The 27,397-nt window shown below is 40.7% G+C and overlaps 1 protein-coding gene across 22 annotated transcripts in view; it reads left to right on the plus strand.

Moving 5' to 3' along the window:
- UNC79 (unc-79 homolog, NALCN channel complex subunit) overlaps positions 1 to 27,397 on the plus strand; it is a 270,421-nt gene that overhangs the window by 166,307 nt on the left and 76,717 nt on the right. For 15 of the 22 annotated variants that reach the window (XM_058740150.1, XM_058740151.1, XM_058740144.1 and 12 more), the window contains 8 exons: positions 3,482 to 3,768; positions 6,047 to 6,229; positions 6,817 to 6,979; positions 9,499 to 9,648; positions 10,231 to 11,448; positions 19,135 to 19,242; positions 22,543 to 22,659; positions 25,441 to 25,524. In XM_058740150.1, the coding sequence (XP_058596133.1) occupies positions 3,482 to 3,768; positions 6,047 to 6,229; positions 6,817 to 6,979; positions 9,499 to 9,648; positions 10,231 to 11,448; positions 19,135 to 19,242; positions 22,543 to 22,659; positions 25,441 to 25,524 (2,310 nt within the window). The remainder of the gene's footprint in view (positions 1 to 3,481; positions 3,769 to 6,046; positions 6,230 to 6,816; positions 6,980 to 9,498; positions 9,649 to 10,230; positions 11,449 to 19,134; positions 19,243 to 22,542; positions 22,660 to 25,440; positions 25,525 to 27,397) is intronic. The other 7 variants (XM_058740141.1, XM_058740147.1, XM_058740139.1 and 4 more) reach the window with 6 other exon arrangements.

Genomic DNA, 27,397 nt, shown 5'->3' on the forward strand with positions numbered 1-27,397 from the left:
CTGAGAGGCTGAGAGGAGGGTGGGGATATGTAGTAAGAATGGCTTCTGAGATTCATAGGATGAGATTGGCTGGGGTTGGGGGTGCTGGGAGAGTATATCACCCTGAGCAAAGATACAAGGGTGGGAAAGTATTGGCTATGTTCTGAGATCCACATGTAGCCCAGCTTGTAAGAATGTTGACCATTTGGGGTGGAGTAATAGGAGATAAGTCTGGAAAAGCAGATCCTGATCCTGCCTGGTTTCAAATCATCAAATAAAATTATATTACACTTTGGAGTTTCAATCAGTTGTGCCACTCTGTGGACAGATTATGATGGAAACAGTCCATGATAAATTTATGGTAAGAGTAACTCTGCCTCATGATTATAAAGATACTTAATTTTTCTTTAGAGAAATGGTAAAAGCAAAAATTCAACACGTTAAATCTCCATAGTTAAAAACAGATACAGGAATTTCATAGACTATGATGCAAAACTAGAATTCCAAAGTGTTTTAATTGTCACATCTTAGAGAAAATATCATAGTCCTTCAGTTTTAAAATGGAAATTTCATACCCTTTGTAGATAACTAAGCCAGTAATACTGTCCTTATCAATAAAGAAAACTCCAGCTTTTCTAAGCTCATTTTTCTTAGGGATTTGATTAAGGAAACCTTTTTTTTTTTTTTTTTTTTTTTTTTTTTTTTTTATGGAGAGTGTCCCAGTGACAAACTTATGCTGTTGTAAAGAAAGATAATAGACACGGCATAGACTTGCAAAGCCCACACTAGAGGAGTAAATTTTGGATTGAAAGATTTTTTTTTTCCACTTTATGAAAAAGGTTTCATCAACTATTTCTTTTTTTTTTTCTTCAGTACATTTAATGGTTAAAGATCACTCATTATTGCTTATTCAGGGGAAGCAAAGAAAGAGCAGCAAACTTAAAACTAAAACACTGAAGATCAATGAAGATATATTTCAAATGAAAATAGGGCATTCGTGAAGTGGTACTTAATCGTTAGGAAAATAGGCTTTGACCAGAAAGGTTAGGTTACATACTTTTTAAATGAACGTCTACTTACAATGGGAAGGGTTTTGAAATATTTAAAAGATGAAGTCTGATGATTTGTTTTCTAGACCTGAACTAGGATGGAATGATATGAGGAGCCAGTGTCTTAGTTCAGCCTTGTTTGGAACCCCCTTACTTCTGTATTGAGGTCCCTGGATACTTAGGGCCATAAACGAAGAGTGACTCCTTTGCAAACTCTCCTTTGTTCCATTTTTAACACGGGGATTTTGGAGTCTAGCCAGTCCGAACTTGGAGGTGGCTTCACAGGATAGTGATACAAAGTCCCTTAAATTTTGCCCCCACCCCCCACCCCCAGCTGAAATAAATTGAGGAATGGAGCTATATTGTAACAGCCATCACTTGCTGTTACAATAACATTGAACCCTGCAGGGAGCCTACATTCTCACACTTGTGACATTCTTGGCCTGATCTTGCCCAAAGCAATAATTCCTTCTAGTTGTAAAGTAATAGTCTGGAGAAGAGAAAAAAAAAAAAAAATCAAGATTAAATATTTTTCAATGCCGGAAAGATGGTTCTCTAAACTTTTCCTATTTTGTTTTATGAGGATTTACATAGGTATTGCTTTTGGTCTGATCTTCTATTTCAGACATTTAATTTAATTGTAATATACAGCAATGTTTCACATTTCTGGCCTCTTGGTAAAATAGGGTGTTCCACATAAATGACTTATTTTTTCCTGATGGCTGATGTGTGCCTCATAAATAATGGTGTTAGCAAATTATTGATCACTGTCATTGATGCATATAGAACACTGTAATAAACAGTCCTTAGGTTTTATAGGAATAGTTTTTGGTGAAACCTTCTCTAAAGTACATTGCACACATTTACTCTTCATACACAGACTCTATCAGATAGAAAATGTTAATGTCCTAGGGTCCTATTGAAGTTTGTCGGGTGGTTTCCCCTAAATGAGAGGCTCTTAGACTTAGTTGACAATGTTGCTGTTCACCCACTGCCAATGACCCCTTCTCAGTATATCACTCTGGAACAGACAGACATTATTCTGAGCATCTGGGGAAAACTAGACAGCCAAGCTTGTTACCTCACTTCTAAACTAGTAAATTCTGAAGTTGACATTACTTTCATGCCACTGCTCTAGGGAGGTGTTTGGCCTTGAGACAGCTGGTTTCCTCAGTCCCCAGAAGTAGTATTTCCTCTTTCTTGTTTCTGTTGGGTGTGTCCTGAAAGATTGAGACTTGGCCAAATTAGTTGAGGAGTTAGTGGATATAAATTACTACCTACCTCCTCTTTGTAGCCTTCCTCCCACAATTATACCAGATATAATCAAGGTCTGGTTTATAATGGTTTGCAACCAAAGCCTGTCATTGTTTAGCAGAACTTTTCTGGCAGAATGAGAGACGAGAGTGCTGGTGTGTGTCACCTAAGCCACCAGGCAAAAACCTTGTTTTCAACTGAGAAATTCTGATGTTGCCTGTCAAAGAAAGGGCACGAATTCAAACCCCAAATAACCCTTGAATAAGGCCCCAAACATAAATATAGAAGAGCTAATCTCACTCTTCCTTCACCAAAAGTCCCAAACCAAGCCAGATCAGAAGAGGCAGAAAAACAAGTGGAGACAGGGTATAATTTTTGACTTTGAAAAATAACAGAGACAAAGCCAGTGTCAGGGAGCTGCTCAGATACAATTATTTGTTAGGTTAAGAGTAAGTCAAGGACTGAGGTATTTTTTCTTTCCATGTAAACTCTCAGCTCACCTTCATGTGATACTTTTCTGTTTTCAAAAGCTCATGCTTCTTTCTTTCTGTCTGTCCCCTCCCTTATATGTTTCGCAGGGACTATAATTTATTATTTATAACTTTGGCTATATCCTTCAAAGAGCACACACTGCTAATATCTCAGGATTTGGAAAAGAAAACTTTACTCCCCCCCCCACCGCCCCCCGCCCCCCCAACCAGCTGATTGATGAACATATCTGAATTGAGATAATAGTTTAAACAAAATAACTCAGTGGATGTTTTTGTGCTCAGTGGATTTTAGGATATTATTTTTGTGGTTATCTTTATGTGCTTATTTTACAAAGCTGGAAGAGAAACTTATCTTTATCATTGAGGATAAAACTTTGCCAAGAGACTTAAAAAATTGCTAAATACAAAGCTTATTTAGGTATTTTTATTGCTGTTCAAAGATAACCGTGCTTTCTAGTACCTTATTTTTATTTCTATTCCCTTATTACTCCCAAATTACTTGGTCGTGGATGGACACAATAACGTCCACCCCTGGACTAATGCTTTGCTTGGTAGCCGTAGTTTGCCTTTAAATTTGTCCAGAACAGACCCTTTCAATATTTAGTGGAAGCAGCTAGAATGGTGCTTTATCGACACCATTTAGTGTGATTTTAGTGTGAACTTCCCTGTGAGGGAGCCACTCACTGATGGCCTTTCTTGCACTGACAGGACAACAGTCTCCTGAGAATGACAACACCATCAAGGACTTGCTCCCCGAAGATGCTGGGATCGACCACCAGACAGTTCACCAGCTGATCACAGTGCTCATGAAGTTCATGGCCAAGGACGAGAGCAGTGCCGAGTCAGACATCAGCAGTGCGAAGGCCTTCAACACAGTCAAGCGGCACCTGTACGTCTTACTCGGCTATGACCAACAGGAAGGTTGCTTCATGATCGCACCTCAAAAAATGCGCCTGTCAACTTGCTTTAATGCGTTTATTGCAGGAATTGCCCAAGTAAGTGTAAGCTTTCAGGAGCCCTATCGTTGGCGTTTTAGGAGAAGCAAGTCATTAAGTTCCATTTGGCCAACATTGGTTTTGTGTAAAGGTTTACACAAGTCACTTTATCAGGTAGGGGTGTGTGGAAAGGAGTATGAGATGAGTAAGACTTACAGGGAGTATAGAATTTTGGGGTGGGGGCAGGAGTGAAACATACCTAACATAAAATTTACTATTTTAGCCATTTTTAAGTATATAATTCAGTGGCATTAAGTGTATTTGCATTGTTATGTAACCACTATCCATCTCTAGAATTTTTTCATTATCCTAAACTGAAACTCTACCCATTAAACAGTAAGGGAGTGTAGAATTTTTGTTTATGGGTTTTTAAAAATCTCGTATCTTTTTTGGCTTCAAGTGGAGAATTGAGTTAATCATACGACTTACTCCATGTTACATTATCATCACTGGCTTTTTCCGTGTTGTCTGTTACTGCTAACTGCTGAATTTTACACCGTGGTGTACGTTTACCATGCTTTAACTATCCAGTCCCCCCGTGATGGATAGTCATTCCCCCAGTGATGGACACTCATATTGCTCCCATCTCCTCACCACTCCATACAGCTCAGCAGTGAACATCCTGCACACGTGTCTTATCCACCACTGTGAGAATTCCTTTCAGATGCGGATAGAGGGCAGAATTAATGTTATTATTGGGTATATGTATGCCTAATTTGACCAGTGCTACAAATCTCACTCTCCAGAACCAATCTGTAACAGGTGTCGAACATGGGGCTAGAGAGAAATTGCTATGAATTTCAACTCTGCCACTGTTATTAACTGTTATGGCCTTAGGCATCCCCTGCTTCTTTGCTCATTAGTAACAGATTTTTGTTTTTGAAAGATTAGAGACACCATATTGCAAAGCCTTTAATCAGTGCCTGTCTCATGGTAGGAGCTCAGTGATGGTAGCTTTTATCAATTAGTTCAAATAGATTGTAATATAATGAACACAGATAAGCAAATTGGCAGCAATATGTACGTAGTTGTCTTTTGCTGATCCTGGTAACTAGACGGATCAACCTGAATACTCAGTTGTTTATGATGAAGGGATCCTCCATTTCAGGTCCAGACTCCCCTCCCTTCCTCTTTTCTTCCCTCACTACTCTCTTTTTTTTTTTTTTAAAAAAATGTTTTTAAGTTTATTTTGAAAGTGAGAGAGCACGAGCAGGGGAGGGGCAGAGAGAAGGAGAGACAGAATCCCAAGCAGGCTCTGCACTGTCAGTGCAGAGCCCGATACAGGGCTCAAACTCATGAACCCTGAGATCATGACCTCAGCTGAGATCAAGCATTGGACGCTTAATGGACTGTGCCACCCTGACACCCCCTACTCTCTTTCTATATTTATATTATGCATATTTATTTTAATAAAGCAAAAGATTAAATACAAATCTCCAGGAAACCCATGACAAAATAAGTCACTAACATTTTGGTGTATACTGCTGGCTCTAAATTTATATACATTCGTATATACATATATACATTTATACGCGCACATATTTTCTACAATAATGGGATCATATTATACATGTGGATAAATATACGTAACCTCTTTTAAACTTTATTATGAAGTTGATATCATGTAAATAAATTTGTATCATATCCCATTTAATGGCTACATAGTGTTGTCATACAAACAATCTTTCACTTAACTAATCTCGTATTGTTGACTATGGAGGTTATTTTCAAATTTGGAGTGACTATAAGGCTGGATATCTTTATGTATACATCTTGCAACAGTTGTCTGATTTTTTCCTTAAGATTTATTTAAATCTGTATTGGGGGCTGTAAGTACCTTTTCTTACTTCTGAATAGATATTGCTAACTTGCTCTCCTGAAAGGCTGTGTTGAATAATACTCTTGCCAGTGACATCTGAGAATGCCTGTTTTCCCCAGTGATTACCAATAGTGGGTGTTTTAATTGATTCTAGTTTAATTCTAGTTAATAGTTTAATAGGACATTTTAATAGATAAAATTTTATTTTTAATTCATAATTTAGTGGATACATTAAACAATTAGATAATTAAGTGGATTCAAATGATTTTAATTTACAAGTTTTTTATTTCTTGTAGGGTTTAACATTTCCCATTCTTTGTCCATTGGCCATTACTGTTAATATTTTGTGAAATGCCTTTTAAATATTTTGCCTATTGTTCTGATGGTTCAAATTTTCCTTTAGGCTTGCGAACATTCTTTACAGCTTTCCTTCAGTTACTAGTATTTTTCCTCTTTCAGGTTATGGACTATAACATTAACTTGGGCAAACACCTTCTCCCCTTGGTGGTTCAGGTGCTCAAATACTGCTCTTGTCCTCAGCTACGGCATTATTTCCAACAGCCACCTCGTTGTTCCCTCTGGTCCCTAAAACCTCACATCCGGCAGATGTGGTTGAAGGCCTTGCTTGTCATCCTTTACAAGGTGAGTGGCTGTCGTCACTCCTTTTTAGGGTGCAATGATTCTCTTAGAGAGGAGAACACTGAAGAGATCTAATTTGAGAATTTTGTAGGAGAGTAATTTGACCTTCAGAGAAGGAATCATGATGTACAATTAGTGTTGAGAAGTCAAAATCCATGGGAATAGAAATAGAAATAGAGACCAGGCCAGTGGAGGTGCTACAAATGTCAAAAACAAAAAATAACAAATTGTAGGCTACTGAGATCAACAATCTCTGTTTGTGGTCAGAATCTCAGATTTTATCTTTGTTTTAATTATTATGTCAGAAAACAAAGAAAATATTTAAAATTGCGTTCATGCCAGAGAATTTCCTCGAAAGGAATTGTAACTGTGAACTGGCACGCTTTGCCGTCTGTGGTTTGGTACAAGTAGAAGGGAATGTGATCCCTTGTCAAAATAAGACCATAATAAAAACTTAACGGTTTTGCTTTTCTGTATATTTCTTTTTATCACCCCGAGAAATACTGAGAAAAACATCTAGCAAGATCAAGTGGAAAAACTTACCCTTCAAAATAACTGTTTATATTTTTCTCCTCCATTTTATTGAGCAGTATCCATACCGAGACTGCGATATCAGCAAGGTCCTGCTGCATCTGATTCACATAACAGTCAATACACTCAATGCACAGTATCATAGCTGCAAGCCCCATGCCACGGCAGGACCTTTGTACAGTGACAACAGTAACATAAGCAGATACAGCGAAAAAGAAAAAGGTACTTTACCTATCTCAATTCTACCCCGAACTTAGCTTGAATATGTAATACATTTCTGGACAATGTTTTTCTTAGGAGATAGTGGAACGCCCCCTGGTATCATTCTGGAATCAAAAAACCGCCTACTGCTTCGTTAACGTTCCAACTTTCCTATGAATGTTGCTGCTTTAATTTTTTTTTTAAATGAGCATTCCAGAGAAATAACTGATATGCTTCTAAAGCCCATTTCATGAGAAGTGTGTTGTAAAAAAAAAAAATTGTCGGCAGTTTGGTTAAGTAGCCTTTGTAAGCCTTTTCCTGTGCGTTGGAAGCATCTTGTTTTGGGCTGTGAAGTACATCTTGGTCAGCACTCCGTGGAACCATGAGCCATAATCTTGTCGTCTCTAGTTTCCTCCTGAACTTTGTGCTCACAGATTTGAATGGAATCTAAATTCACTCAATTGCTTCTTCCTAGCCTCCTTGTTCAGTAAGAATTGATTTACGGCAACTGAAATGCAATTTTTGCTGCGTGGGTTTAAATTATTTCCAGTATCAACACTTTTTATATTGATAGCTTTTCTGCAAAGAAGGCAGTAGAATGAAACTTTAGATAGAGTAAAATCCCAGCCTGGATGTTTTCAGATGAGAGATGAAGAACCAAGGTGTATGTCTTTAGTGCAAGTCACAAGGTGTCTAGACTTGTAAAAGGTGACATCATCTAATCTAATCCTGGGAGAAGGCCAAGCACCCCATGACCCTTTGTGTAGATTCTGACTTGTTAGGACTGCTCTGGAAATACCTCACTAGGATGGATTGGACCAGTGTTCATTTATTGCTAAAAGGTCCAAGAATCTAGGTTGGCCGTAGACGGGAACTGTGAGACCGAAGTTCTTTAAGTTCTGGTAGCACTCCAATCCTTCCTGAAGAATATCTTGTCTACCAGCTTTGGTCCTAGTTGCTGGAAAATTGGATAGACTCAATTAAACTACAGAGGTCCTCAATCTGGGCTCAGCATTTGGGCCAGTCTCAGATGAGCCTTTCTGAATGGGAGGAGCCATCTTGAAGTCCTTCCATCTCTCATTCAGTATGTTTTGAGAATTATTTCAAAATTACCTAACGGAAGTCACATAACTATTTCCTTGAAAACTGTATTTTTCGAAAGGGAATATATTTTTTAAAGGATGTAAAGAAATAGAACAGATCATTGTGTGGCATCTCCCCAGAAACATGGGGATCTGATAGGCTTTGTCTTCTTTGCAGACGTTTTGTATCATTTTGATCATTAACACTTAGTTATTATTTGACCCAAAGAGATTAGTATGATTATCTATCATCTGCTGCTTCAAATTTCATTTAGTGGTAGAGTCTTGTGTCTTAGGACAGGATTAATCCTTAAAATTTGGCTCTCTCTTGTACTCCCCAAATGCTCAAGGAATCTTAAATCGCTATAATACACCCGAGCCTTATTTTGTCATATGGGTAGACATAAAAATAGGCCAAGTACTATGATTTCAGTGATATTCACCTTGACTAGTAGGTTAATTATGTTTATTGTGGTATTAAATGCATTTTTCTAGTGTTTTGTTTTGTTTTGTTTTGTTTTGCTGCTTTGTATAGGGCTTTGGCTTTTCCAAAGGATGAAAGAAGAAAATTTATCAACTGAACTTTGTGGGTTGCAACATGGCAACCCTTTCCTCATTAATATGTTTTTGGGTTTATCTTTGATTTAAAAGTAGCTAAATAGGGATAAAAGAGTACCAGAAATAATCTTGCTAGGCACTCTAAGTGACAGGTTTGTTTATGGAGCCTCAGGATCATCGGCGTCAAAGAGGCTTTCTAGGATTCATAACAGTTACAGATGGCAAACTCCCCAGAGAAGGGTCTTACTTTAATAGGGGGGAATGTTATTTTCTGTTTTCTTTTTCCTTTGTTTACTCTTTCAGTCCATACTCATTTGTGGAGCTTTTGAAATGACCAGTGGCTTCTCTAAGCTTTTTCTGTGTGTCGTGTGTCTCATTACCAAATGTAGAGTACAGTATTTTGCATTCACAAAGTATAAGGTGCATGTACTGTTAGGCTGTGTCTATGCCAGTTCTCAAATCCCAGGAAGGCATATGTTTTTGGAAAGGGCAAGACCTACTCTTTGTGTTGAATTCTCTTTTGCCAAATTAGCCTGAAAATTCACCCAAAGCAGGCATGTTCAAGGAGTGTCACAGATTCCCGAAATGTATGCGTTATCCGATTTTAAGAGCATTGGAAAAGTGTCCCCACGAAGGCCCTATTAGAATATTGAGATGCCTCTCTTGAAAGTGCTGCCAGTTGTCACATGGGAAATGAGAGCCACCTTGTAACAGGTTGCTCTGTCAACATTTAGATAATTTGACATCTGGATGAAATACCAAGCTGTGGCCAGAACTTGAGCTGGTGTAGAAACCACCTCAGACTTTGTTCCCTCATGCTTTCATTGAAATGCTTGTGTAGACACAGCCTAAGAGAGAATAACCTCCTAAGTGTAATTTTGACTTTCTCTCCCCAATTAGAAGAAGATAGTGTTTTTGATGAATCTGATATTCATGATACACCTACTGGACCCTGCAATAAAGAGTCTCAAACTTTTTTTGCAAGATTGAAAAGAATAGGCGGCAGCAAAATGGTGAAATATCAGCCGGTTGAGATGAATGTTCAGAGAAGTATGAATTTTTTCCTCTTAGTAATTTTATGCAGAAATGTTGTACTCTACCGTTTGTTTGGGGTGAAATCTTAATTTTATTATGTTACTACACATTTTAATACTGTTGATTTTATATATATGTATGCACAAACAGTATATATATATATGCATTTATATATATACGTGACTGGATGGATACATCATTAACGTCATGATCGTCTTAGAGGGCCATTGCTTGATTTGATTTGTTGCAAAATGTTTGCTTCTCTTCCACACAATTTGAATACAGTTTCCTAGATCTGCCTCAGCCAAAAGCGATTCCCCTCTCCTGTGCACAAATGAATAGAGCTGAGGAATTATCCTGAAGCCTGATTATGGAAATAAGATCTTAAACTGCCATTTCGGGTTCTTTCATTCCAGAGTTTTTCTGGTTTTTGAAATTAGAATTGAACTTTATAAAAACTTGGCCAGAAAGTCAGTTTTACCTCCTATTGGAGCCGGGATTGTGGTTATGATTTATGCCAATTGTGTGCCCAAGTATGAGGGGGAAAAATGTGACGTCTCCAAGTAAAATAGTACTAGCTTTTTCTGTTTTAATCAGGTGAAATAGAACTGGCCGAATATAGAGAAACGGGTGCATTACAAGACAGCATTCTGCACTGTGTGAGAGAAGAAAGCATTCAGAAAAAAAAGCTGCGCTCTTTAAAACAAAAATCTCTTGATATAGGGAATGCAGACTCCCTCTTGTTTACATTAGACGAGCACCGGAGGAAGTCCTGCATAGACCGGTGTGACCTAGATAAGCCTCCCGTCCATGCCGCTTACATCATGCAAAGACATGACCACGGACGTCCCCGACAGAATTCTGCTACTCGGCCCGACGACCCCGAACCACCCGAGAACCCAGCAATGGAAAGTTTCCAGGAAGCTCGCAGGCCCGTGATACCCGAAGTTCGGTTAAACTGCATGGAGACGTTTGAGGTCAAGGTTGATTCTCCTGTAAAGCCTGCTCCTAAAGAGGATTTAGATCTGATAGATTTGTCCTCCGATTCAACATCTGGGCCTGAGAAACGCTCGGTGCTCTCAACGTCTGACAGCGACTCCCTTGTGTTTGAGCCCCTTCCCCCTCTCCGAATAGTAGAGAGCGATGAAGAAGAGGAGATCACGGGCCCAGGAAATGAGGGGGCCTCTGCTAAGAAGGCCACCTCCTCTCCCTCAGTCCCCAGCCCCCGCTCTGTCCCCAGCCTCAGCACGCCTCCCCTCGTGCAAGTGAGCGTGGAGGATTGTTCCAAAGACTTTTCTTCCAAGGACTCAGGAAACAACCAGTCAGCAGGTGCCACGGACTCAGCGCTCATAGCTCTGGAGGATCCCACGGACTCCGCAGAATTATCAAAGCTGGGGGAGCCACAGGACTTTCCCTGTGGCAGCCCGCTGACGCTGAAGCAGAAACGAGACCTCCTTCAGAAGTCATATGCTCTCCCTGAGGTGTCACTGGACGACAGCCCAGAGCCCAGCATCCAGGAGGAGAAGCCCAGTGGGCCGATGCCAAGTTCAGGGGCAAAAACCGTCCTCCTCAAAGTCCCCGAGGATGCTGAGAACCCAGTGGAAAGTGAGAAGGGGGAAGCCAGTGCCGAATCGGATACAGAACAGAATCCGGAGAGGAAGACCGAAGAGGAGGGCGCTGAGGAGTCCGAATTCAAGATCCAGATTGTTCCCAGGCAGAGAAAACAGAGGAAGATCGCTGTCAGTGCCATCCAGAGAGAGTACCTGGACATTTCCTTCAACATTCTAGACAAGCTGGGAGAACAGAAAGATCCAGGTAAGCGCCTCTCTCTCTTTTCTCCCAGCCTTGTGTTCGATCGAGTCTGTGCCTCTTTCTTGTTAGGGTCTCTCACTGACTAGGCATCGAAGTCTCAATCTTATAATGTCAGGGAGTGACATTATAATTGCTTCAGAATCATTCCGAATGCCTCCTGCTTACTAGAGCGTGTTGGATTCAGATGTGGTTCTGTTGGCTCCATCAGTGTTTCTGTGTTTGTTGTTTCTAAAGCTTTACAGTCAATTCTTGGCCTCCTTGGCAAGAAGAGGCAATAAATAGTTAACTCATATCAAGATATCCCAAATATCATCGCAGTCTTCCTTCCAAACAGAAAAAGTCATTAATTTGAACTCTGTTTGCTCTCTTTGTTTTCCTATATTTCAGCCAGCTTTGACATGTAGTCCAAAGAAGGAGCAAACATGAAGGGCTACAGAAAAGCAAAGAGCGTTTGGGAATGGTTAAGAATTTGACTGTAATCACGTAGGGTCCACAGCTGGTTGCATCTTCTAACCAAACGTCAGTAGTCTGGTGGGCATTGTGTGTCCTCAGGAACCGAAAAACCCAGCTTACAACCCAGACCCTAGTTCATGGGCACCAGTTCATGGTGAAGTTGTCACAGCACTTGGATTTCCTGCCTCAGGTGTCATTTCTCACATTTCCTTGGATGCACTGTTTTTAAGAAAGAGAATTTGAAAAGGTGGCCAGCCAATAGTCCACCTCATCCTAAAACACAGTCTTCTGCAGTGTTACCAGAATGCTGATCACAACACTTTGTGTCTCAGCTCAGATAATAAACAAACAAACAAACAAACAAACAAACAAACAAAATAATGTGGCTTGTTAGAAAAAATGAAATTGGCCAGGGATGATTATTGTAGTAGATTCATAGCATGTGGATCGCTGAGAACTGGCAAAGATCTTGGAAAGTTGTAGTGGAAAACCTGTCCTTTTCTGTACAAGGAGACACTCTGAGGAAGTCATGTGCCCAGTCCTACAGATAGGCAGTAGCAGTGCCAGAACCATTGCCCTGATTCTAGTCCTTCCTCTCCCACTGCTCCACACAAAATCAACTCCTAAGACGAGGCGTTCAGATCTTTTATTCACCCCGGTCATTTCCTGAGATTTCCAGCTGTTCTCTACCTCCTAGGACAGAGTTGTGTACCTTGAAAGGGGTCTGTAAAAATCTGTTGAATGAACATGAGTATATTTGGAAAGGGTCATGGGAAGACCCTTTCCAGGTAGCAGGAAGAATAAGATCCTGGTAATAACAAGAACGTTTAAGAAGGTTTCTAGGGAAACTGGTAAACCTTTTGATTGTTTGGAGCCAGGAAAATTGCTACATATAGATGAAGGAAAACATTGACCTGGAGACTATAGACTTTTATAGGGTAGGTATATAAGAAGCCATATAAAGTCTATAGGGGGGATATATAAGAAACTAAGTCCGCCATATAAAGTCTATAGGGGGGATATATAAGAAACTAAGTCCACAGAGTGGGTGTGTATGCTATATAGGTTGTAGTGCTTGTGCGTGTGTGTGTGTGTGTGTGTGTGTGTGTGTGTTTTGCCTCCTTTATTCATCCTATGTCAGACTGTTCCCCAGGCTACCTGGGGAGAGATTGGTTTCATGTTAATACATTTGTTATCAGAACAAGAGGAAAGCACCTGACAATTATGGTAATATGTCTTTAAAATGTTTCTAAGATATGCAGTACTGTCACAGTTTTATATCTGTATAGCATCCCACCTCCCACAGACACACAGATCTGGGAGCTGGAAGGAGGCCTGTGTTCTCAGAGGAAGACACAGGCTTCCCCAGACCTTCTTGCCTCTGTCAGCTGGAGTAAAGGGAGGCTCCTAGTCCTTCCAAACTCAGAGCCTTACCACTGCTGATTGCCTTGAACCACTAGGTCTAACCGCATCGAGCACTTTGTCTCATGCATGTGAGTCCCTGCAGGAAGGCCCAGGTTGCCCTTCTAATTTCCAGAAGGCTCTGCACATCTCCTGTTCTGAACCTTTGTTCCAACTTACGCTAACTACTGAAATCCTTCCCTCTTCCTTCATGAGCAAAATCTCATATATGCTCTCTCCTCTGATGGCTCCCTTCACGCCCTAGTCCAGAGGAAACCAGCTCTGCCTGAGGACACAGTTTTCCTCACTGCCTTGTGCCCTTGGGCTTGGGTCACGGGTAAGCACCTTCCTTGTTCATCACTGCCCCTTTCAGACCATTCCCACCTTACTTCTGAAAACACCCAGCTCTGAACTTCATATTACTGACCCCTGATTTTTTTTTTTTTTTAATCTGGTGACAGTTTCACTCCTGGTTCTTTTTTCACTCTTTTCTAAACTGTTTCTGCCTTAATTCTTAGTGATTCCAATATTAGAGTAGATGACTCTTCTGAGGCTCTGGCTTCTTAGTTCCTTGAATTTGTCTGCCCTAGTGACTGGTTTTTAACCTCCACCCCAGTTCAGCTATTCCTTCCCATGGTCACGTCACAGACCTTGTTTTTGCCAAAAAGTGCAGCCTTTCCATGTCATTCTCATGTCTCCTGTTCTCTGATTTCTATTTCCCTCTCTCTGGACGACGCTGTGTCAGTCCTACTGTCTTTCACGTCCCTCCCATACTTCACGTCTCCTCTCCTCTTCCTTACTCAGGTCAATCAGTGTAACCCTCCCCGGTGCTGCATTTTCCCTGGCCTTTGCTTTTTCAGGCTTGCTTGTCTAAACACAACCTTGTCAGATCCACCTTTCCACCTACCAGCATCTGTAGGTGCAGTAGGTACAGATAGGTATTGGATGAGTGTGACTGGAGAAAAACACGTACCAATAGTGGCTGGTCTCATTTCAGATTCATGACTCCAGACCTCAACTGGCTCTTTAAACTACCTGGCAATCATACCATATTTCTGTGGCCCACTCACATTTCCATTCTCCTAAGCGACTGTGTCCTGGCTACTTGTGTTTCCAAACTTTCGATTACTCTTCCTGTTTGACAGAATCAGAAGAAATGTCCACAGCCTCCTGCTACCTCCTCTGCCTGCCTTCCAATGTCTGCACTTGTACACCTGGCCTTTCTGGCTTGGGCTATAGGTGAACTATCTGGTTACTGTTTAAAGGCAGCCTTTCCACATGTGGACAAGATTCCACTTCTCTCACCTACTCAAGGACATAGGCCTAGAAATTCTCCTTTCTTTCTCCCTCCTTAGGCTTTTCTTCCTAAGGTATTCTTCACGTGAGCATACGAACATAATCTTATTTTTCTCTCTTACAAAAAAAGCTCTTGATCCCAGTTCTCCCAATTATTATCTCATTTTGCTCCTCCCCTTTTAGCAAAATGTTTTAAAGAGTTGCCTATACAATCATTATCTCCAGTTTTCTCCCATTCTTTTCTCTTTTATTTTTGAGGTTTATTTATTTATTTTTGAGAGAGAGGGCACCAGGGGGAAAGGGGTAGAGAGAGAGAGAATCCCAAGCAGGCTCCACACTCTGCACGGAGCCCAATGTAGGGCTTGATCTCATGACCCTGGGATCATGACCTGAGCTGAAATCAAGAGTTGGACGCTTAACTGACTGAGCCACCTAGATACCCCTCACTCTTTTTTTTTCTAAAGAATTAATCATTCCTATGAAGTTTCATCCCTAGTGGTTCACCCAAACATCACTTGACAAGGTCACCAGTGGTAAGTTCTAAGCTCTTACCCGCCTCTCCCCATTTTACTTGGCTTCTCCGATACCATACTCTCTTTATTTTCTGCTTGTTCAGTGGTCAGTCCTTGTCAAACTCTTTTGTTGATTCTTCCTTATCTCCCTAATAAGGGAGTGCCCTACAGTCTCAGTCCTCTGTTTACACCCACTCTTCTGGGTGATCTCGTCTAGTTTTATGATTTTACGTATTGTCTGTATGCTGAGACAACTCCATCAGTTGCCAGTTGCTGGAAGAATGCTGTGTAACAAGCATAAAATCTCTGCAACATCTAGGGATAAGTAATGGGTACTTATTTAATTGGACAGTCTATTGGTTACTGTGGATTGGCTAATCTAGGCTGAGTTGAGCTGGGTGGCCAACCTCCTCCTGGGAGTCTTGGAGCTCAGGAGTATCCTCTCATGATGATGGCAGAGGCACAAGACAGCAAGCCTAATTGCACAGGTGCTTTTCAAGCCTTTGGTCATGCTATGCCTGCAGACATTTCATTAGCCAAAACAAATCACCTGGCCAAACCCCAAATCAGGAGGGAAATATACCCTGCCTCTTATGAGGGAGGAACTTGTAAGTCACATGACAAAGGACATGGATTCAAGGAGGAGTGAAGAATTGGAGCCATATCTATCAAGTATTACACGGGATGTACTCATAATAAAAAATTATCTGTTGGTTATCTGAAATTAAATTTTAACTGGGCATCCTCAATTTTGTCTGGGCACCTTAATCCACCTTGAGAATATACCCAGAATTTGGTCCCTTCTTATCATCTCCCCTTCTTCCACTTGGCCCTGAGCCACCAACACCTCTCACCTGGGTCAGTGGTGGTAGCTTCCTAACTGGTCCCCCTGCCTTCTACCCTTATTGTCTTCATATCTTCTCAACACAGCAGGTGGAGCAAGCCTTTAAAACATGAGATTTATACCATTCCTCTGATTATAACCCTCCAGTGGCTCCCCATTTCCTCCGTAGTAAAAGCTTAGGTCCTTTATATTCCTGAAGTGCTGTGTGGTCTTGATTCTCATTAGCTCTCTGACTTCATTTTGTGCTTCTGTCACCACATTGCGTCTACCCAGCTGCAGTGACTGCCTGCCATTTCTTTTTTTAAAATTTATATTCAAGTTTGTTAACATACAGTGTAGTCTTGGCTTCAGGACTAAAACCCAGTGATTCGTGTCTTACATATGACACCCAGTGCTCATCCTGAAGAGTGTCCTCCTTAATGCCCATCACGCATTTAACCCATCCCCCCACAGGAAACCTCAGTTTGTTCTCTGTATGTAAGAGTCTCTTATGGTTTTCGTCCTCTGTTTTTATCTTATTTTTCCTTCGCTTCTCCTATGCTCATCTGTTGAGTTTCTCAAATTCCACATATGAGTGAAATCATATGGTATCTTTCTCTGACTTATTTCGCTTAGCATAACACCCTCCAGTTCCATCCATGTTCTGCAAATCCTCCTGCCATTTCTTGAGCCCTCCCCACATAGCTTCACCTGAGGGTCTTTACAACTGGCTGTTCCCTCAGCCTGAAATAGCCTTCCCCACCTGTCTGCCCAGCTCACTCTCTCACTTCTTTTGATCCTTTGATCAAACACCAGGCTCCCGATGAGGCCTGGACCACACCCCACCTTTCCACCCGTCTGGCATCTTGGAATCCCTTCTTTTCTGGTTCTCTTCTACAGAGAATTACTCTTCTAACTTAAAATTTACTTTTATGTGTATTAATTATTGTCAGTTTCTCCCGCTAAAATGAAAGTTCCCAAAGGCAAGGATTCTTGCCTGGTTTGTTTACTGATTGTATATCAAGTGCCTAACAGCTTTGGCAAATGTTTGATGATTGAACGGATGGTTATGCCATTTTCTACACATCACTATAAAAACTGAATAAAAATATAAAGGGGCACCTGGGTGGCTCACTGGGTTAAGCGTCCAACTTTAGCTCAGATCATGATCTCACAGCTTGTGAGTTCGAGCCCTGCGTCAGCTCTGTGCTGACAGCTCAAAGCCTGGAGTCTGCTTTGGATTCTGTGTCTCCCCCCCCCCCCCCTCTCTCTCTCTCTCTCTCTCTGCCCCTCCCTGCGCATGCTCTGTGCCTCTATCCTTCAAAAATAAACATTAAAACAATTTTTTAAACTGAATAAAATATTTTAAGCTAAGTGTATAGGTCTATTCAAATATTTGTTGTATGTCTTAAACTGTATACAAATGGAAGGTTTTGTAAAATGATTTAAGATTGAGCAAAAATTGCCTGGCTTATGAAATCTTTGTACACTAGCAATTATTAACAACTACCTTACAGTAAAGAAATTACATTTCTTTAAAATTAGAGATACACCAAAGATTTCAATAAGCACAGCAAAACTCTAAAAGTCTCAATGGTCTTTCAAAGAATTCTCGAAAATGAACTTTAAGCTTTCTTGTTCTATATTATTGGTAGGATTATTGTGCCGTGGTAGCAGGCATACGTAAAACAGAGGCAGATGAGGGTGAAGAGAGGTGATTGTGTATGTATGTATGTATTTATTTATTTAATTTATTTATTTATTATTTTTTGATTGTGCATGTTTTTCACTAGAGGTTTGGGGACAATACCTAAGAGAAAAGTAATAACCTAATCTCTAATATCTTAGTGACTAAGGTAATTTAAAACAGGTAGTCATTCTGTGCATAATTACTCAAGAGGGTGCAGGAAACACTGTAACAGTTATACTTATTTTTTTTAATCAATAAATTACTAATCTGGCAATCATATCTATTCAGAAAGACCTCTGAGAGTCAAAAAGCGGATGTTCTAGCATCAGTGCTTGAAAACTTTCCTCCCAGGATCTCACCCAGGATCAATTTTACTTTCATTCCCTACAAGTTTAGTGATCATCTAATAATAGACTCGCATCTGCATACCTCAGATGTACATATGGATGAGTGTATGGTGACTTACCCTGGACAAGAGAAAAACTGACAATATAAAAAGAATGGGACTGAATCACCGTGAAGCTTGAGAACTTGAAGCCATGTAGGAGGGGCGCCCCCAGGTGATAGCATGGAACATTCATGGAAGCCTATAGGGTAACGCCAGGCTGCTCACTCTTCAGTATATAGTGTTGCTTTAAGGTGGCAGAGACGTTTGTAAAGAATTTTAGGGGGTTTGCTATGATAAACTATCAAGTTTTAAAGGATCATCTTTACCTAGAATAATGTGGAACAGCTTGTTTCCCATTACTGATAGATTGAGAAGACAATAGTATACGCAGAAGATATTTCCTCTTAGATACATACGTTTGTCAAACAGAAGGAGCACATGATACGGTCTGTTTCTTGCGCAACGAATAAAATAGAAAACCTGAGTTAATACTGTTTATTCCAAGTTAGATACAATCTCTGCTCTGCAATACTTACAGCTTAGCAAAGGTTATAGACAAGTATACAGAGAATTCCATTATAGTGTGTTAAGTTTGGGAAAGGTTAAGGACAGGGTGTTCAGGGATTACGTAAGAGGATCACATGACCCATATTTTGGCTTGTATTTTTGGGGGGGAAAGGGTTATCTTGAAGATCTTCTGGAGGAAAAATTGTCTGTATAATTGAGATGTAGTTAGCGAGTAGGATACTGCCAGGACAAAGTGGAATGGTGGAATGAACTGCAACCGTCTTTAGGTAGTGGATGAAAAGAAATTCAGTGCTGGAAAGGCTAAGTAACCTGCTTGAGGATATGCGGGAGGGGCATGCTTGGAGCTTTAACTCTGTAATTGCTCTGTTGTTAATCTCTGGGAGGCATACCCACAGATGCAGAGGGTAATGTGGAAGCAACTCTCCGGGGAATTTTGAAACCAGTGTGTATATAAAATTCTGTTAAAGTAATTAACAGGGCCAGAACATACAGAATGATTCGAATGGGTGTATTAGGCAAGAGGGAAAAGATATGGAAAAGGTCCTTGACCTTGCTTTTACTCAATATCCTGAGCTTTAAATAATGTTTCTGTTTGTAGATCCCTCTACTAAAGGACTTTCAACTTTGGAAATGCCACGAGAATCCTCATCTGCCCCAACATTAGAAGCAGGGGTGCCAGAAACAAGTAGCCATTCCTCAATATCAAGTAAGATTCCCTTTGGTGATCGCTTCACCTATACATTGATTTTGGAACAATAACTACTGCATTGGTTTCACTTTTCACACTCCTGGTATTGGCGGCGTTTTTTTGTAATACATGTTGTGTTAGCTTCCTGGGTGACAGACACTCTGCTGTAAGATCTCAGAGATCCTGAGGCATGGGCCTCAGTTTCGTCAATATCTCAAGTGTTTGCTAAATCACTACGGTTACTGATTGGCCAAGAATCCTAATTTGTTACGGATTGATCACCGAATTTCATAACTAAATAAAATAAGAATTGTGTGTGACTAGCCTAAACCTAAGGCACGGAACTAGTTTTGGGATAAACGAAAAGCACTGTTTGTGACAGAATTTTACATTGAACACCTGTGTTCAATTTGAATCACTTCCATCACTGACACAATATTATCTAAATTATCATAAAATAAATGTAGCAGATATACCATGATCCCGGTGTCATGACTGAATCTAGCCCTTTTGGATCTGAAAATACAAATGGCATGAAATTCTACAGGATCTGTAGGAGGCAACTGTTTTGAAACTGCCTTCTGTGGTCGGGTCCTAGATCTGGTCCTTGAAGAGCATGAGTTCTGTTGAGGTGACAGTAAGGTGTCCACCTGGCTCAGTGGGGCCAGTGAAGGGACTCTAGCATGGGAGGCTCTCAGCAAGAATCAGAGATACAGAGGGGCACTTCCTGCCAGCCCTCATCCCACGCGCTGGCCTATTTTGTGTTCCATGTGAACGCTGCCTGAGGAGCTGGTTAATTTTTCTCTGACTGTCTTTTAAATGAGGATGATCCTGAAGACCAAATAAAGATCCTAACTTAAGTGCTGGACTGGTAGTATGGAACAGCCTCGTCATCTTCATTATTCATTCATTCATGCATTCGTTCATTCACCAACTATGTATTGTCTGCCAGGTGCCGGGCCCTGTGCTTGCGACTGAGGGTCAAAGGTGAATAAATAAGAGACACCCCTTGTTCAAGGATTTTATAGTCATAGTAGTAATAATAGCCACCATTTATTTGGTACTTTTGGCTGGGCGCTGTGCCAAATGGTTACACACATTGTTATCTTACTTAATCCTTACATCAGCCTCGCATGGCAGGTATTATTGACCCCATTTTATAGACCAGGAAACAGAGGCTACAGAGGCTAAGTGACTCACCTAAAGTCAGGTGGCTACTAAGTGATAGAGACAGGGATTGATGCTAGGTCTGTTTGATTTGCAAGTCCGTGCTCTTTTTTGGTATAACCCACTGCCTTAGAATAACTCAAATTCACTTATAATAGAGATTATAGAAATTCTAAGAAGGTGTTTTCAAGTGACAGTTACTTGCCCTTTTGGTAGCAGGGAAGGACAGCTGGTTCTGAATGTAATTGCTCTTTTGTCATGAAAGTCTGTTGATAACATAATAAAACGCCCACTTTTAAGCCCACATACTAAAATCATGCAAGTGTATTCTCTCTCCTCCTAATTTACATGAGTCATCTAAAAAAAAAAGAAGAAGATAGCAAATTCTAATTAGAATTCCAAGTTGGGTATAAATTGGGATAGGGTGGCTAAGTCAGCTTGACTTGAGTGCTAGTTAAATGTGTCGTAAAATAAGTGTATCCACTGTCTCATGATCCTAACGTCATGACTGAATCTGGCTTCTTTGGAGTTAGCATAGTGCCTCATTACGCTTGCACCTTCCTCCTCCTCTCCATTAAAAGCATGTATTAGATGGCTCTTGCTGGTGTGTTCTTGGAGGCATCATGCCAGGCACCCCACACACGGAGCTAAACGTTAAGGGTTTTTACTCTCAGGGAATTCTGCTGTCTTTACGAACAACTGAGAATTGGAGAAATTATGAAATCACTAGAGGTTTTAAGACCTCTTTTGAGCATGCTAATTTTTAAATTGGTTAAGCCTTCTAGAAGATTTCTGCTTTTGTATTTTACCTGAAGCTGCGCCATTTCCAGTGAGTCATAACATTGTAAATTCTGCCAGTCAACAAGAATCAGAGATTTCCCATGTTGGTGAATTTAGCTGACATGGATTCCAAGACACAAGAATTCCCATCACACCCCTCTCTCTGGATCAGTTTGCTAGATGATCCTTCTGTAGCTAACCATGCCGTGACTACCATGAATCAAACAGCATGCTAATTACATTCAAAATGTTATAATTGATTTCACATCTCACCAAGTTGCCGTCTTGGTATGGTGATTGTGAAGCCTGGGTATAACATTTAAAGCTTTCCAGGGGCCATCCACTCATCCCGGTTTCTACCATCCCCTTCTAGGGCCTGCAGTTCAGAACTTCAGTTTCTGAAATTGTCCTCATAAGAGAGTGAATAACCACATGCTCTCAAATGTCCAGGAGTTTGGGATCATGTAGAAAAGGCACATCACTGATTCTCTGCTTTTCTCACTGGGCTGGTGGCAGGGACCGATGGGGACACTGACAGAGGAATAGGAGGGTAGGAGGCAAGTTGCTTTTTCACTCAACAGTCTACTGGCAGAAGTGTTTTTTTCATTGTTTTTCTGGTTTGGAAATGCTCATAACTTGACATTTCTTTGGTGGGGCATTTGTCAATGCTTAAATCACGGGATAAAAATATTACCATTATTTTCTAAAACAAAGATGTGTACTGGAATACACCTGTGGAATGTGATTCGATTCACATTTCCGAAACAGTAGGCAGAGGCTCACACAGAGATTGAAACAGCATTGACTTTGGAGTCAGCACGTTTTGATTTTATGACCACCCCATTTGCTACTCGGTTCCCAAGTAACATAATTTCATTTGCTTCAATTTCCCTCTCTAAAAACTGGGGTTGATATGTGTCATTTTAGTCCAAAACATACATGTATACACATATATATGGGCACCTTACGGGGATATAATGGAGCCTTAAACTATGGACGCACAAGCTCCATTTTAAAAGAAGTTAAGCTTTAAATTCAAAGTAGTATTATATGCCTTAAATCCTTTCTGGAACAAGGCAGAGTGTACAAATGAAAAAGTAAATGAAAGTAACGACATTGTTGCAACTGTAGGTATTCTACAGACTACAGATAAATGCTCATAGGCACTGTTTCTTTTTTTACTGAGGGAAGAAAGGCACCGGGAATAGCAATGTGCCTTAGTTTTTGCCTAGGACAAGAGCATACAATTTGCTGAACAATTACAAGTCGCCAATAAAGATTCAATTAAGATTCTATATGGATTTGTAGAGCCTTTGTGTGCTGTGGAAATTTATGCCCCCTAGTAATGATGTCCTAATTTCCTCCATATAGCTCAGTATAGGCAGATGAAAAGGGGATCCCTGGGAGCTCTAACAATGAGCCAGTTAATGAAGCGACAGCTGGAGCATCAGTCTAGCGCCCCCCATAACATCAGCAACTGGGACACTGGTGGGTCAAGCCTTTTCTTCTTGTTTTACCTCTCAGATCAGCTAATGCCACTTTCTGTGTGTCCCCTCTGCTCTCTCGTGTTAAGGATTAGATGTTTCTCTTGTGTTTTGTGGTTCAAATAATTTTTTTCTTTTAAACCTACAGTAGTGAATAAATAAGTCCATTTAAACTTTCCCAGTGCTCTAGAGCCACCTGTCTGTCCGTTTAGGCTGGTCCAACTCTTTCTCTTCTAAGACCCGGATTCCAGATATTAGGTTACCTATCTGGGGGTTAAACAACGTAAATGCCTATAGAAGGGAGTGGAATTATGATTTTATAATGTGGATTAACAAACAGAAACACCAGTTTACCAATATCCTCTATGTTGTAAAGTACCCCAAATAAGGGAATATTAGCACTAATATTGATACTAACAACATAGCTTAGCGATGTCATGATCCGCCGGTAGGTTTGGGAATATGAGCTCTGTACTTCAGTCGGCAGGGCCACCAGGTTGGACACCCTCATGCTTATATAGTGGCATTGCATCTAACCTCAATTTTAAAGTAAGAATTGGCTGCCATGACATGTCTATTTTAAACATGATCACCCTGCATTTTCTAAACTTTGTTACCACGTTCCGAGCACGTACTACTTGCAAGCCTGCTCTTTTGAGTGCCTGCCTTTCGTGTTTCTCTTTTCTAATCACAGGGGTCATTTGAGTTACAAGATGACATATGTGAAAGCACTTTGCAACGTGCATGCACTATGAAAGTGATACAGTTTATTACAGTGGTATGCTCTGGGACCAACACCTGTACCAGACTATTTTCATGTCTTGGTTTAGGACTTACTGGCCATAGTTATATGAGATTATTATTTCAATATCCTTCCTTATGGCCGGGAATTATGTCTACAAAACCAAAATATTGACATACTGTCATTTTTTCAAAACTATAATCATCACATACATTTTATCTTATCTCCCCCACCCCCATCCATTGTTTTTTTCCAAAAAGGAGAGCTAGATAAATTAGGCCCCCACACCATACCCAAGCCTACATTTAACCAATAGTTTCAACTCTCCTGGCCTTTATAAGAGTTCTTAACATTTTAAAGGTTTCTTGTTTTATCTTCTTTTTGGTGGTAAGTGGTAGTGAAAAATGTAATGGCCCAAAGCCAACAGGCAAGAGAGACAAGGAGAAAGATAGGATAACCAGCCTTGACAGCTGACTGGGTCTAGGTGGGGTCTTTCTGTCCACACCAGAGAGGACTGTGTTTCTCTCTTTATTTATTTACTTTGAGAGTGAGGTGGGGGTGGTGGAGGGGCAGAGAGAGGGAGAGAGAGGGAGAGAGAGAGAGGGAATCCCACAGTGCAGAGCCCAATGTGGGGCTTGAACTCACGAACCATGAGATCATGACCTGAGCCAAAATCCAGACTCAGACGCTTAACTGACTGAGCCTCCCAGGTGCCCCTCTGTTTCTCCCTCTACTGAGATGAAACTATGTGATTAACTGAGAATGGAAGCATTTGTTTGGTTAGTTCTCTGATAATTTAATGCCTCCCCCACCCCCCACTTTTGGTAGGTTGAGCTGGGGCTCTGAAGATTATTTTACCATGCTTCTGTTTTCTGTAGCAAGTACCTCAGTCTAAGCTAACCATTCCAGATTCAGACTACAACTGCAACCTAGTTTGATTGACTTAGTGGAGTTATAAAAAGGCAAAAAGATCTCAATGTCAAACCCAAATTTTAATTTTAGAAAATCTACATGATGCCAAATAACCCACTTAACTGAATGTTTCCCATTCAGCCAAACTTCAGCCTTGTTCACATCACTCTGGCTTCTCACTTAATACTCACCATTGACATGCTGCCTGAATTTCTTTCACCCGTTTTCCTGGGCTTGTTCTCCATTCTCCAAGTTGGTTCTCTAGCCACCAAGTCCCACTGGAGCATCATCTCAATACGCCTGTTTTTATTAGTGCCACAAAAAGTTTTCCCCGCATCTAAGACCACGGGAGAATCGATGAATGTAGAGTTCGGTATTAGGTGGCGTGCCACTTTATACTACACGTGTCGACTCAGTGACTCACTGGTCCCCAGAGGAACAAGTCTAATCACGTAGACACTGCGAAAGGCAGTCTAAAACCTGGGTCATGATCGATTCACCTCAGCATGCAGCTGCTTGCTCGTTGAATACCTGCCTCTTCTCCATCCGTGCACATCCGATGGTTGCTTCTTTGTCTCATCTTTCATAGGAAACAAGTGTTCCGGAAGCACCACTCCTCCATTTCTTCCCCCGTTCCCTTCTTCCTGTTCCCCAGCCCTCAGTGAAACATCTGCCATGTCCTTGCTACCAGTTCCACATGTTTTCTGTATGACTTTTCTGGCCATTGCCTCAAATGATCACTTATATATTTACTGAGTTGCATAATACATTTATTTCATGGCTGTGACATTAGCCTTTCAGTTGGTTTTTTTTTTTTTTTCATTTCATATCAAGAGATGATAGTATCAGCTTTCTTGGTGAGGAGGTAGAAAATCTGCATTTTTGGGGGGCAGTTTTAGATGCTCTCCTGCTTTTAATTGCACTTCATATACCTGAATGAAAGGTTTGTAGTGAAAGCCCAGACAACCCTCCCCTAACATCTAGGATGTTTCCTGTAAATAGCAATAATCAACAATAACAATGACCAAAAAAAAAAAAAACGGCCCCAAGAAATTATTTGTTAAATCCTCTGTGTTGTGAGTCGTGATAAATTGACCACACTGAAGACTGAAATGTTCTATTTATCCACAGAACAGATACAGCCCGGGAAACGCCAATGCAATGTGCCGATGTGCCTAAACCCTGACCTGGAGGGACAACCATTGAGAATGAGAGGTTAGTTGAGCTGTGGAATCTCAGACTGGATGAGCTGGAAGACACTGTGTATGTCAATCACCCGGTCCCCTAGCGGGGGCTGAAAGCTCTTCTTCAGCAGCTCCAGGGAGTGGATCCACCCTTTGCTAAAATACCTCCAGGGGCTGGGAATGCATGGTACCTCATCTTTGACCATTATCGACAGAAAGTTCTTCCTTAGGGTGACTTTCTAACCGTTGGGGCCACACAAAACAAGTCTAGTCTCTCACATAATTTTTCAGACATTTGAAAAGAGCCATGCGTTGCGTATTCCCTCAATCTTCTCTAGACCACTGTCCCTGGGTCTTTTGGTATTCTTCTTAATACATGTCAGGTGTCTGTATTGTTGTGTAACTTCTCTGAACATGGTCTAGCTTATCTGTGTTCATTCTAGAATGCTGAGATCAGATCGCTTCTCGGCCTTTTGGGTAAGATCAAGTGTAGAATGCTGAGATCAGAGATGAATAGCTTCTTTGAAATCTGAAATTGGAAATTGCACCAAATACACACTGGGCTTTATGCTGCTCATAGGAGGAAGCTGAAGATAAATCTGTGCCAAGATCATCAGAATATGTATTTTCAAAATTCTTCTCATGGCTAGTTAATCATTGCTTTCGTTCTTTTTCAATTCATAAAGCAAGGTTCACCATCATTTGTAAAAAAAAACAAAAAACAAAAAACAAATAAACAAATGAACTATGACCACATCTCTTAGCTAGCTCCTTAAATCAAGCAGACTTATTATTTAGGACCATATCACTCAGAACCATACCATTCTTCTAATTTTCCTTAGGAACGAGGAGACATTTATCTTTGGCATTTGCTAATATTCATTGGGCAATGAGTAGCAGTTTTAGCCCCTGTATGCGGTGAGACCCTTCTCACTTATGGGCCTAGGAAAAGCTTTTATGAACAGAAGTCAGGATGGTCAAACAACTCTGGTGCTTATCCACGGTCCAGTGACCAAGTTAGTAGCAGCAAAAACGGAATGAGGTCATGGGAAAGAGACAGAAAGTGAGTCTCTTTCACAGTAAACTGAAGAAGTCCATTGATGTAGCTAAGGGACTGATGGGTACATGTGTGCTTTGAGACAAACCAACACCTTTATAATATCCCCTATCTCTAAGATTCCCAAAGGGGCTTTGGTCAAAATCTCCAGCTTTGGGTTTGGTCTTTGGAGGAAGTCTTCTCTTTATTCAAGTCTCTGAGAACCTTCTAGTTCTGTTCCCAGTTCCATATAGAGTACACTTTGGGTATTCAGTAAGGGAACCATAGTGGTACTATCCAGAAGTATTGCCCACAACTGGGGGATAATGGGATTGCCTTTAATATTACAGACTTAGTTGTAACTCAGCTCTAACAAAAAGTAGCTGAGGTCTTATAGCTTCCTTTTATGGTTCCCACCTTCTTTTTATACATTAGTCTGCTCCCATATTATTAGCAATATTCAGAAATCCATTGATTCAGCTAATGTTGCCTTATGGGAGCCAGCACCCAATATCTTTTATAGATGACTGCCATAAATATTGCATGACATATTTTGTGTTGTCACGTGAATAAGCAACTTCACAATGCTATTGTCAAAAACACTAAAAATGCTATTGTCTTGGCATTTGTGTTGGGTAATAATTGGCTTGAAACCACCCACATGACTTTGATTCCATCCCTTTTCTTGATTTGAATTGTGATTTCTATTTAATAGTAATTGGTAATAATCTTCTGAAAGCCTTGACTCAAGAGGTTTTTTTTTTCCTTTCTTTTTTTTTTTTATTATGAAATTTATTGTCAAGTTGGTTTCCATACAACACCCAGTGCTCATCCCAACAGGTGCCCTCCTCAATACCCATCACCCACC

Source organism: Neofelis nebulosa, chromosome 7, assembly GCF_028018385.1.
Source record: "Neofelis nebulosa isolate mNeoNeb1 chromosome 7, mNeoNeb1.pri, whole genome shotgun sequence".
Classification (NCBI taxonomy): domain Eukaryota; kingdom Metazoa; phylum Chordata; class Mammalia; order Carnivora; family Felidae; genus Neofelis; species Neofelis nebulosa.